The sequence below is a fragment of the Gymnoscopelus braueri genome, assembly GCF_963280865.1.
Source record: "Gymnoscopelus braueri genome assembly, chromosome: 6".
Classification (NCBI taxonomy): Eukaryota; Metazoa; Chordata; class Actinopteri; order Myctophiformes; family Myctophidae; genus Gymnoscopelus; species Gymnoscopelus braueri.
Window position 1 is genome coordinate 37,216,547 of NC_137607.1, and position 12,260 is coordinate 37,228,806.

Here is a 12,260-nt window from a genome sequence, read left to right on the forward strand (position 1 = left end):
CAATTTTTTTTTTTTTTAAAGCGATAAAAATATGTTATCGGCCTTTTTAGCGCTAGCTTAGCCTTGGATCAAGTCTTAAGTTTATCATAGTAGATGTCTTTTTATCTAGTCTGACTTTCGTATCATGGAAACGAAAGCAAAAGGTTAGACTCGATCAAATACCAGTCTTGATCCAAGGCTAGCGCTACGCTAGCTTAACGTTACAGTTAATAGCCTCGGCTCAAACACGCGGAAGAAACATCAGATCATTTTATCTGAACTTTAATATGATTGATATTAAAGTTTGGGAAGTAAGCTGATTGTATGACGCAGACGTTCTGTATAGTAGTGTGTATATCTGTCTGTCATCATGATTTGTGTGCATGGGGATCTCATTTTAAACAAGCTTAGTGCTTTATGAGCCTTCCAGTTTAGTAAACCTTGTATTGTGAATTTGTACTTCCATGTACTGTTGTTCTCATGTCTTACTAAATAAAGTACTTGACCCCACTGTCTAAATGCAGCTTTGAAAGCCCCTCACTTCCAATGAATCATGGCAGAGCCTGATGGGACAGAGAATCTTCCGCCAGGTAAGGTCCAGTGGTGGACGGGTAACTAAGTACATTGGATACTAGTAGCCTTGGATCTAGCCCTAGAATGTCTGTGATCTTACTAGCTGTAGAATACAACTCTCGTACGTATTTATGATTCTGACGTTTTCAATCTACGAGAGTTGTAGGGTTCATCCCCCATGGACACAAGGACTTTCAGGTTTCAGCACTATACCCCGTAGACACTCCAAACATGTACAAATTGAAAATACCCCTGAGCCACTGCCGCCCCTATGTATAATGTGAATACAGTGGCACCTATCCAATAAGTTATACTTATGACTTATACTAAGAATCTAATTACAGAAGTAACTGCAGCTGGATTACTTTTTAATACATTGTACTATCTAGATCAGTTACAATTAAAATAATATATATTATTGCATGCCCATTCATTGGTAATAGAACACATAACAGTATGTAGCCTAAGCTTGTGTGTGTGTGTGTGTGTGTGTGTGTGTGTGTGTGTGTGTGTGTGTGTGTGTGTGTGTGTGTGTGTGTGTGTGTGTGTGTGTGTGTGTGTGTGTGTGTGTGTGTGTGTGTGTGTGTGTGTGTGTGTGTGTGTGTGTGTGTGTGTGTGTGTGTGTGTGTGTGTGTGTGTGCGTGCGTGCGTGCGCGCGCAACAGGATGAGCGCAACAGGATGATTGTCTACAGAGTGGACAGAGATTCACAACCACACCTGGACTGAAGACACCCAGTTGAACCTCAAGAGGACACAGTAAGACTGGACACAATTTACACTAATTAACATGTCCAAATAGTGAAGCTGCAGCTGTTAAAGGACAACTTTGTTTTTTTTACAACCAAGGTTTATGTTTTAGCTTGTAATTAAAGTAAATAAAGGGTGAGCGTTAAAAGAAAAATCATTTTCTGCTTTCTATAGTTTTAGCAATTATCGTGATCTTTTTTACAGTGGGCGGGGGCATTCGGGCAGGTGGCTAAAAAAGTTTTTTTTACACAATAAAAAATGTCCCGTGGTCTTTGATGGCCAGATGTGAGTTATTGGGGTCTAGAAGAGCTACTGTAGATAATAGTAAAGAAATCTCCGGGTTATTGTGTGAAAATAGATATTTAGCCACCTGCCCGAATGCCCCCGCCCACTGTAAAAAAGATCGTGGAAATTGTTAAAACTATAGAAAGCAGTAAATGAAAACAATTTAACACTCATCTTTTATTTACTTTAATTACAAGCTAAAACACAAACCTTGGTTGTAAAAAAAACAAAGTTGTCCTTTAATGGAAGAAGTCTCACACTCATAGGTTTCATTTAATAAAAACAACCAACATTATAACTTCAGGGTATTGAGGGACTTAGAATCTGACCAGTGTCCATGTATCTGTCAAACTACTTCACTAGAGAGAAACATCAGAGGGAGCTCCACTGATCTCATTCCCCCCAGATTTGGCACAAATATGGGATGAATTAATTCTACTATTATGCCACCAAAATGTGGAATATCCTACTATACCACCACCAGACATCACAACGTGTGACTCCCTGCCCTCCTTTAAAACCTGTGTGTGTGTGTGTGTGTGTGTGTGTGTGTGTGTGTGTGTGTGTGTGTGTGTGTGTGTGTGTGTGTGTGTGTGTGTGTGTGTGCGCGCGCGCGCGCGTGCATTAGTGGTTGTCTTTGGTATATGATTCATATTAATGCATATGGTTCTATTTGTCTTAATGAATCAGTTCATACAGTATATATTAAAGTGAGCTTTAGGACAGTAATCAATGGTTATGATGCGTCAGCCATGTCCTCAGGTCAATAACCTTAATAAACCTAATGTCTGTCTACCAATACATGAGAATGAATACAATACATTACACATGTCATTACATCACATCACACTCTGTAGCGACGATACAAAGATTATTCATAAATAAACGTATTCATCATGTGTTTGAAAACATTCCATTCTAACTAGAAACCTTTCAACAGCAAACTGATAGGAACTTAAAGGACAGATAGTAGTCTAAGACACTCATGGAGAATTACAGAATTAGGCTAAAAAACATGTGAGACAGAAAAAGGCACCCTAACCCTATACTTTATAATAATACTAATAATACTACTACTAATAATAATAATGCTACTGTCTAGCATTACTAGTGAACTGATGCTGTACAGTTTTACCCCCCTTAAAGGAGAATTTTGGACTAAAGTTTTCTTACCTTTTCTATGACGTTATGATATCTTAGGATGAACGGTACAGTAGAAAAATTTCATAACTCCACCCTTGAGCCGCCACAGCTTAAAAGGTGCACGGATAGGCCTTAGGTTAGATCGCATATTTTAATAGCTTTTTATTTTTATTTTTTGTGAGATCTGACGTTCATAGTGACAGAACACTATGCAACCAAAAAAACAAAAAAAACAGAAGTCTCGCTAGACGAGATTGAAATCTCGAGATTGAAATCTCGTCTAGCGAGACTTCTGTTTTTTTTTTGGGACAGTGTTCTGTCACTATGAACGTCAGATCTCACCAATTTTTTTTTTTTTTAAAGCGATAAAAATATGTTATCGGCCTTTTTAGCGCTAGCTTAGCCTTGGATCAAGTCTTAAGTTTATCATAGTAGATGTCTTTTTATCTAGTCTGACTTTCGTATCATGGAAACGAAAGCAAAAGGTTAGACTCGATCAAATACCAGTCTTGATCCAAGGCTAGCGCTACGCTAGCTTAACGTTACAGTTAATAGCCTCGGCTCAAACACGCGGAAGAAACATCAGATCATTTTATCTGAACTTTAATATGATTGATATTAAAGTTTGGGAAGTAAGCTGATTGTATGACGCAGACGTTCTGTATAGTAGTGTGTATATCTGTCTGTCATCATGATTTGTGTGCATGGGGATCTCATTTTAAACAAGCTTAGTGCTTTATGAGCCTTCCAGTTTAGTAAACCTTGTATTGTGAATTTGTACTTCCATGTACTGTTGTTCTCATGTCTTACTAAATAAAGTACTTGACCCCACTGTCTAAATGCAGCTTTGAAAGCCCCTCACTTCCAATGAATCATGGCAGAGCCTGATGGGACAGAGAATCTTCCGCCAGGTAAGGTCCAGTGGTGGACGGGTAACTAAGTACATTGGATACTAGTAGCCTTGGATCTAGCCCTAGAATGTCTGTGATCTTACTAGCTGTAGAATACAACTCTCGTACGTATTTATGATTCTGACGTTTTCAATCTACGAGAGTTGTAGGGTTCATCCCCCATGGACACAAGGACTTTCAGGTTTCAGCACTATACCCCGTAGACACTCCAAACATGTACAAATTGAAAATAAAGGTGCTTACCCCCACGCCCCAAATGTTAACTCTCGCTACGGGGTAGTAGTTTAATGTAATAATCCATATATTTCAATAAAGAAGTGTTTTAATGCCGTCTGTGGCCGATTCTGTCGGAAGTTCCCTATGGGCGGTAGTGACGCGCCCATCTGGTGAAACCCGGAATTACACTCAATGTAAACAGGAAGTAAACGAGGGTGAAAAAATGGCGTTCGGCCACAGACGGCATTAAAACACTTCTTTATTGAAAGATATGGATTATTACATTAACTACTACCCCTTAGCGAGAGTTAACATTTGTTGCGTGGGGGTAAGCACCTTTATTTTCAATTTGTACATGTTTGGAGTGTCTACGGGGTATAGTGCTGAAAGTCCCTGTGTCCATGGGGGGTGAGAAGCTAGTATAGGGGATATGTGCTCCCTCTTCCTAGGCTGGCACCAGCAGCTGCATTTTGAACTAACTGCAGCCCAGATAGAGATGACTGACTGACTCCCATGTAACGGGAATCATAATAAACAATATGGGAGGAATACAACCTTACAAAATGGAAGTGTGATTGTACTACTGCCACACATACCTTAGCCTCGATCTCCAGGCTTTTATTGCTTAGTTTTGCTAAAAAATAAAAGCCTGGCCCAACTATAGCCTGTACTGGGTATGAGGAAGTGTTTCATTTCCCAACCAACCAGAGTGCAGTGGGCGTCGCTCGTAATGTTGTGTTAACGGGGCGGGGGTTGACGGACAGATCGGTGAACCAATGGGATCAGGCGCCGTCTCTCGCCGGCTCTATACACACGCCCCTTTATACACGAAATCAGGAGGGTTGCAGCAGGCTACACATACCTCAACAGTACAATTTTCAGCATAACTTGAAACTGCGTTTGTAATGTGTGCTGCTTTTGTTCAGTCACATCAGGAGCAACACGAATAAACGACATGGAAAAAGCGACGCGATTATTTCACATAAATCTTTTATTTTGGTGATGCCTCATTCTTACAGGTTGATGATTTTATTTGCGCAGAAAAATCAGCCTTGTTACGAAAAAGAATTACGTCGCTTCATTGCCTCGTAATCGTGCTCACTGTGCATCTGTGAGCTGTACTCATAACACAAACAGCAGTTTAAATGAATACGAATTAAACACAAAATAAACGCTCCCCAGTGTGTACAGACCTTAACTGAATTATTTAAACTTTGAAATTGCAACAATAATGCATGAAACGACTGATCCTTGTCATACTACTGTCACACTCTAGCTCCATTGTGTTCAGATGAAACGGATAGGGCTGTGCCTCCAACCTTCACGAGGCCTGCTCCCCAGCGCAGACCAGCAGAGAACATGTCTAAGGTCCCCAGCTCCTACAGCAGCATGGCACAGTACAGAGAGAAGATGGAGCCTGTAGAAAAGGCAGCAGTAGCTCCAGTTGAAGCAGAGGTAATAGGCCCTGAGAGCACTGCTGCTGCCATTCCAGAGATTCCAGTTGCAGAAGAGCCTGCTGTTGAGGAAACCAAAAAAGTCCCGGCAGAGCCTGCTTCAGTAGTACAAGAAGAAGATGCTGTGGAGCCTGCAGGTATGAAAGCACAAGACCAATCTTTTTCTTTTTTTTTTAAACAATATATTTATTGGCATTTTCAATTATATGACATACATAACAATATGACTTTTGTATTAAATGTCTATAAATAATCAAATAAAAACAGAGCAAAAGACATCACAAAGAAATCATACACATAATAACAACATGACAACCAACAACAGAAAAATACATTACAAGACCAATCCTTATTGTTGCCCATACAGTCAGATCTGCATTCTTAATTTAACTCTGCAAGTGTAAAAATCAGTCCTTGGATCAAGACTATCATAGATGTATTTTATCGAGTCTGACTTTTACTTTAGTATCTAGATATGCAAATGTCAAAATTGATAAAATACATGTATGATAGTCTTGATCCAAGGCTAATTGGATACTGGAAGAGTGGATACCTAAACATTGTTTTTAGGTTTAGTAGAAATTTGTAGCGATTGTAGAAAATAAATATTAAGCCTTAAATGCCAATTGTTCTAGCATGCTCAAATCACGTTTTTCAAGTTTTTACATTTTTGAAAAAAGTAGCCAATTTAATATTGAGGTGCCCACAATGTTTAGGTTCACTCTTTTCCGGTTATTTACTCGAGGGCTGTACTTAAGTACATTCTATGAGTATCTGTACTTTACCTGAGCATTTGTATTTTTGGAGACTTTCACTCCACTATATTCCATTACATTTCTCACTCTCGCTATTCTCACTATTCTTGATTAGTTTTTGAAACTTTCTGGAAAATCTTTGAATTCTTTGGGAAAATGTCAACATTTCTCTTTCTCTCTTTACCACCTGCCTTTTTTTCCTGCCCAGTAGATGATCTGGCTGCAGAAGCAGTAAAACCTGTAGTAGTAAGTGCAGTCGCTGAGGCCACTCCTGAAGTTAAGGCCCCTGTTGAGGTTATGGGAGCGGCCCCTGCTGTTGCGGTGCAGACGGCACCTGTAGAAAAGGCAGCAGTAGCTCCAGTTGAAGCAGAGGTAATAGGCCCTGAGAGCACTGCTGCTGCCATTCCATTGCCAGTTGCAGAAGAGCCTGCTGTTGAGGAACCCTTCCCGGCAGAGCCTGCTTCAGCAGCAGTAGAAGAAGAAGCTGCTGTCACTGTGGAGCCTGCAGGTATGAAAGCACAAGACCAATCATTATTGTTGCCCATACAGTCAGATCTGCATTCTTAATTTAACTTTGCAAGTGTAAAAATCAGTCCATGTGTGTGGGTCCATTTTTTTTTACACATTTTCTTTTAATAATAATACGCTATACTTTCATTTTCCTCAGGGATTTATAAAGAAACCATTCTCGGTTATTATACTGTATGTGGTTACTGTATATTCTCTATACAGTAATATTTGTTTTATGTCTTAGGGATGTGCTGTACTGTAGTGTGGTCACATCTCTTCAGTAGGCCTGCACAAACCAGTGAGGATTAATCTACAATTGTAATAATATAATGGTGAATGCCAGCTGCTATTGTATGGCATGACTATGCCTCCTGAGCGTTGATGATGGGTGTCAAAGCTCATTGATTCAGCCCATCAAGGGCTGTTAATCTAAAATGCATATCTAGCCAACACTAAATTTGACATTAAGCAGACCTTACACTTACACTTTTCAAGCTGTGTAATGAATCACAAGGGAGAATAATTTAGTTAGCTACTACTACCACAGGCTGAAATGGCTGAAATATCAAACATGTACTGTATACCAAACTTGATATGATAAGGAGATGCTGGGCATGCAGAAACAAGCAGCGACAGAGTAAAAAGTAAAGAGACTGCACAGTGAGCCTGCAATGTGCAAATAGACCTCGTTTACATCATGGGTAAACATTGAATAATTATTCACAAGTCATAAACACACAAATCATCTTCCTGCCTTTTGAGCTGGTTAAGGTAACATCCAGTTCCCTCATGGGCACCAGTATCACAGGGTAGTGGTGAAGATCTAAGAAAATGTAAGTTTGTACACAGGTTAGAAATGCTCCGCTGTGTTTTATTGGATCGACAAATCTTCATCAGGAATTGTTTGGGTACGAAAATTCCTCATGAAGATCTGTTGATCGAACACAAGCACAATAAAACGCAGCGTAGCATTTCTAACCAGTGTGCGGACTTTACATTTATTTTATGTTGAACTGCTGTTTGTGCTGCACCGAAGCGGATGTGCGTGCACTATCTTTTCTTTAGCATACTGGTGAAGATCTCCCAGTGAACCATTTATACTGTTCCCGTAATGAACAAACTTGAACAGACTTGAACAGCCTCGTTCCCAGCCTTACTCATCTGCGAAGAGAAAAGCCTGGTCACGACCTAAAGCAGAGTGTATCTATAGGGGCAGGACTTGTGTCGTACGTGTCGACTTGTGATCTTTTTCGACCAATCACAACACTTGTTTCATTCACGGAGAATGTAAACAGATTTGTAATGCGTCAACAAACGTAATTTCCTGGGGCGGTACTTCCGCCAAATTCCGGTACTTCCGTTTAGACACTCAACCGGCTAGGTCATGTCCAGCGTGGTAACAGATAGGGCTGTGAAAGGTCTGCTAAAGGTCTGCTATCTCAAGATTCGATTTGATTCTGATTCTTGAGGTCACGATTCGATTAAAAATTCAAAACGATTTATTGAAATTCCCAATCAGTTTAATCCAAATTATTATATTGTTTTCATCTAGACTTTAACAACCAAGTGTAGCCTAGTTATTTCCAACAGCTCAAACAAAAAAATATATAGTACCAGAGAGGGTCTTGTAAAACTTCTTGGCTTTGATAGTATCTTAGATTAGGTGTAGTTGTATTTGATGCAGAAACACAACATAATTGCTTTGACACAAGTAAAATTAACGAGTGTCAACGAGTGTCAGCTGGACAGTGACCCACACCTCTGCTGTGCTGAACTGAAAGTGACTGGAGTTGGTTTTAAAAAAGCCCTTGAATATGACTAAAGACATGATCATGTTTACTGTGATTATGGTACATTTCATATCACATATACCATAGAGTAAAAACTCCTGTAACTTAAACCATTTTTGGAAATTGTGAATCGATTTTGAATCGTTGATAATAAGAGTCGCGATTCTTAATTATTTTCCCAACACCCCTAGTAACAGACATAATGGCAGAAGAAACAATTGACCTCTGTGCTGTCTGTGCTGTGTTCTCTGTAGGTTACAAGAAAGGGTGGGTTGTAGCCGGTTTAATAGTCCTGGTTGCAGTATCGCTTCATGCCTTAAGCTCTCAGTCTCCACCTGAGCAGAAGGAGGTCCGGCGAGTAGACGTCTTCCTCAAGGAACTGGAAATGATCCAGTCAAAGTTAGCTAACTTTCATGTTTCATGTTACGTCTCATGTCCAACTACGTTCCACAGGGTGCATATGGTGGTTGGTTCCCATGTTACTGGTACTCGGCTCTGCAGCTCTCTTGGCCTACAAGTTCCCAGCACTCCATCAGCATGCAGATGGCAGAGAGCGTACATCCAGATCCGTGGCGCTAGACGGGTTTGCTGCTCACTTGTCGGCGCTAGAGGCCCAGTTCCCTAGCCAGCGTGCTGAGCTGTGGAAAAGGAGCAGGATCCACCTAGGCAAGCATCTCCAAATGGACCAGCCGACTGAGCCCGTCAGCCTCATCCTGACTGCAGGTCGTAAGGCAGAGAAGACTCTGCACTGCCTGGCCGGAGGGCTGGCCTCTGCCTACTCCTCCGCCCTCAACGCCTCCGTCCTCCACATTGACGGAGCCAGTAAAGCCCACCTGGACAGTGACGAGGTCAATCTGGACATTGACAACCAGCTGCGGGGGGCTTTCGAAGGAGACAAGCCCGTGGCTGTCATCCACCGATTCGAGGAGCTGCCTCCGGGCTCCACCCTCATCTTCTACCATTACTGTGACCACAAGACTGCTGCCTACAAGCAGGTGTTCTTGGCCTTCACGGTGCTGCTTCCCCAAGAAGAGGTGCAGGAGCAGAAGAGCCTGCCGGATGTTGAGGAGATGGTGCACGATTACATTTACGAACGCTTCGTGGGCACTGACAAACAGACTGAGTTCAACGAGATGGATGTGAACAAGTTCAGTGGACTGTGGAGCTGCATTTCACACCTTATCCTGCCAGTGGCTGCAGAGGACGAGGTAGAGCAGAAGGGATGCCAGTGAACTAGCCTCTCGAGCCAGACTGTAAAAACAAAACAAAAGTCTATGCAACAGAAGTTGCATAGACTTTTGTTTTGTCTTTGCAGTTGCACAATTTTGTACTGTAAATCAAATGTGTTGAAGCCTATGCTGTGAAAATCCAAAAATGTATTTTTAAGATATTTAAAAAATATATTTTGGTGAACCGAAATGACGAACACATAACATCTTCCGTTATCGGCATTCAGGAGGCACAGTTACAGACTGTGTATCATTCAGAGTTTGAATGGTTGTCTGGCTTGAGAGACTACCAGTGAACTGAACTGGCAACTTTGAGGATGTCAGACTCAGGATACCGCTTCAAATGAGCTTTGTTCCTGTAGTCTTCCTGAAGGAGTTCTGGAGAAAAGAGCAGAAATACCAGAAAGGTGATGTGGAGGTTTGCCTTCTGTGTAGTCGAACCCCACCATGGAGGCGAAATAGGTCGCATGTGCGCCCCTCTCAGGATAATATATTATTATATACCTATGTTTGCAGACCAATGTTACAACAATTAGGCATAACTGTACTATATACCACTCTTGTTCTGTACTTCATCTTCATGGCAGTAAATCCAGAAGACATTTGACAACCAATGTGAGGTACTGTACAGCAGGCTTTGTTTCTATTCCATATCCAGAGTTAGTTCATGACATGAGCTCAATTATTTTTTTATACAATATATCCTATTATGGTTTATCTTGTCTGTTTATTTTGTCTGAATTACAAACTGATAGCACCTTGTTCAACCACTTTGTAAGGGATAACTTTTCAATGGTGTAAAGAGTTTGATCTACGCAGCAGTAGATGATTTCATTCCATCCCTTATGTAAATCATTTGCTTTGCTTTTGCTCTAGTGCTGTATCTTCTGATTTTAACCTTCATTGTAGTTGCTACTGATTCCATGCTGCATGTAGTAAGTATATTTGTGATGCTGTTTTATGGATTGGAGTATTTTTAAACCTCTGTATATATATATGTTTGTGACTGTTTACACAATGTTTATTCTTTGCATCTGACATGAAGAGCTCTGAAACAAATTTAGCTGGGGATATAATATGACATTTTCAAATGTAATATTTGATAAGGTAATATTTTTTACTAAATTGTCAGCAAATCACAAATTGTGCCTTACATTCTCACACAGAGAAGATTATTTTGAAATTTACTATGAACTACTTGATTATGGCAATATCAGGTTTTCCACATATTTTAACATGAAAAGTTACAAGACTTGAGGAATAAAACGTACTTTAACCAATCTGTATGGTAGTGCAGATATGTTAATACAATATAATAGCACATCTGCAGTGGTTGAAAGTGGTCTCCCCTGCTCCATGTAGAACCTGGTATTGGGTATGACACCTATTGGTTGACAATGTCAAGTAAAGTTATTTGAAGCAGACGCCGCACCGGATTGGACACTAGATGCACCGCCATCTTTATTGTAGTTCAGTCATCGCTGTAGTTACCTCTCTGGAGAGAGAGACAACAGGCATGATGACACTTAGCTTTAAATGGTTTGACCATTTCCCCACTCCTTCACACTTGTGTCTTTGTCATATTGAGATTTTTTTGTAGTGATTTTGCTTATATGAGTACATGTTTAGTTGTGAATAATTTCTCAATAAAGATCATTTTGGTACTTGCCAGTGTTAATGCATTTGTATAAACCAGGGTTGAAGTTTCTCAGTGGTCAAACATATGTTAATTTGTTAGGATCACAGCTAGTCTTCCTGGGGTCTACATTAAAAATATATTATTGAATGCACTCACAGTGCACACAAATCAACATTTGAAAACAAACAACAGGAACAAGGAAGTTACAATATAAGGCGAAATATGTCATTTACAAAGTGATCTACTACACCCATGTGTCTGTTATGTATCTTGCCCAGAGATTTGTTTTCTAGGCATTGCCTCACTTGAGGTGACACTATGCTGTTGTTTTGCCAAACTCTCAAATGTCAGAAGTAAATATATTCAAATCACATAGTGGTCCTTCATATACTGTAATATACTCTCTTCTTTTTTTTCATATAATGAAAACTAAGCCAGCCAGCAATTACAGGGACTTTCCTGAGTTTCCATTTGAACATTGCAGCAAGGTAGTCAATTGTTTACATCAGTCAGTTCTTTGTTAATTATGTTACAATACAATGAGTCTCACAATAACTTAGTTTTGTAGCTTCAGCTAATTAATTATCAATTGCTCAGGCAACACATTCGGTGAAGATAGGGTATGTCTTCAGTCCAGAAAATCATAACATTTGTAACGGAGCTCCAACAGGGGGTGCCATATTGCTTTTGCAATTTATGTGCAATGGTTTGACAAAAACAGACCCTGGAGCACATGAGGAAACGTATTTTATTGTTTTATTTAGTTTGAGGGAATGGGCGTGACTGAGTATGTGACCTGGTTACCCAGGCTGAGTCATTGTGGGTGCAAAGTAAATGCACGTGGCTTGTTTGACTCATAAACCCCTTGAATCATGTAGAGGAGCTAATGATACACAGACACGGACAGGTCTAAGTTTGATATAAATTTGTATCGAGCCATTCAGTCTTTATCCTGTGGAACGGCACCACACCCTCTTTATGAATGCCATTCAAACAAAATAAATGTGTATGTTTAATTTATTTTCTAA

The 12,260-nt window shown here is 40.3% G+C and overlaps 1 protein-coding gene across 5 annotated transcripts in view; it reads left to right on the forward strand.

Annotated features, from left to right (window-relative positions):
- LOC308087097 (torsin-1A-interacting protein 2-like) overlaps positions 1 to 11,242 on the forward strand; it is a 21,323-nt gene extending 10,081 nt beyond the window's left edge. For 2 of the 5 annotated variants that reach the window (XM_080430787.1, XM_080430788.1), the window contains exons 3-8: positions 504 to 569; positions 1,217 to 1,309; positions 3,574 to 3,639; positions 5,294 to 5,433; positions 6,410 to 6,572; positions 8,818 to 11,242. In XM_080430787.1, the coding sequence (XP_080286913.1) occupies positions 3,603 to 3,639; positions 5,294 to 5,433; positions 6,410 to 6,572; positions 8,818 to 9,596 (1,119 nt within the window). In that variant the 5' untranslated portion in view covers positions 504 to 569; positions 1,217 to 1,309; positions 3,574 to 3,602 and the 3' untranslated portion in view covers positions 9,597 to 11,242. Of the gene's footprint in view, positions 1 to 503; positions 570 to 1,216; positions 1,310 to 3,573; positions 3,640 to 5,131; positions 5,434 to 6,409; positions 6,573 to 8,817 lie in introns of those variants that run through there. The other 3 variants (XR_013933278.1, XM_080430786.1, XM_080430785.1) reach the window with 3 other exon arrangements.
- Positions 11,243 to 12,260: the final 1,018 nt, after the last annotated feature.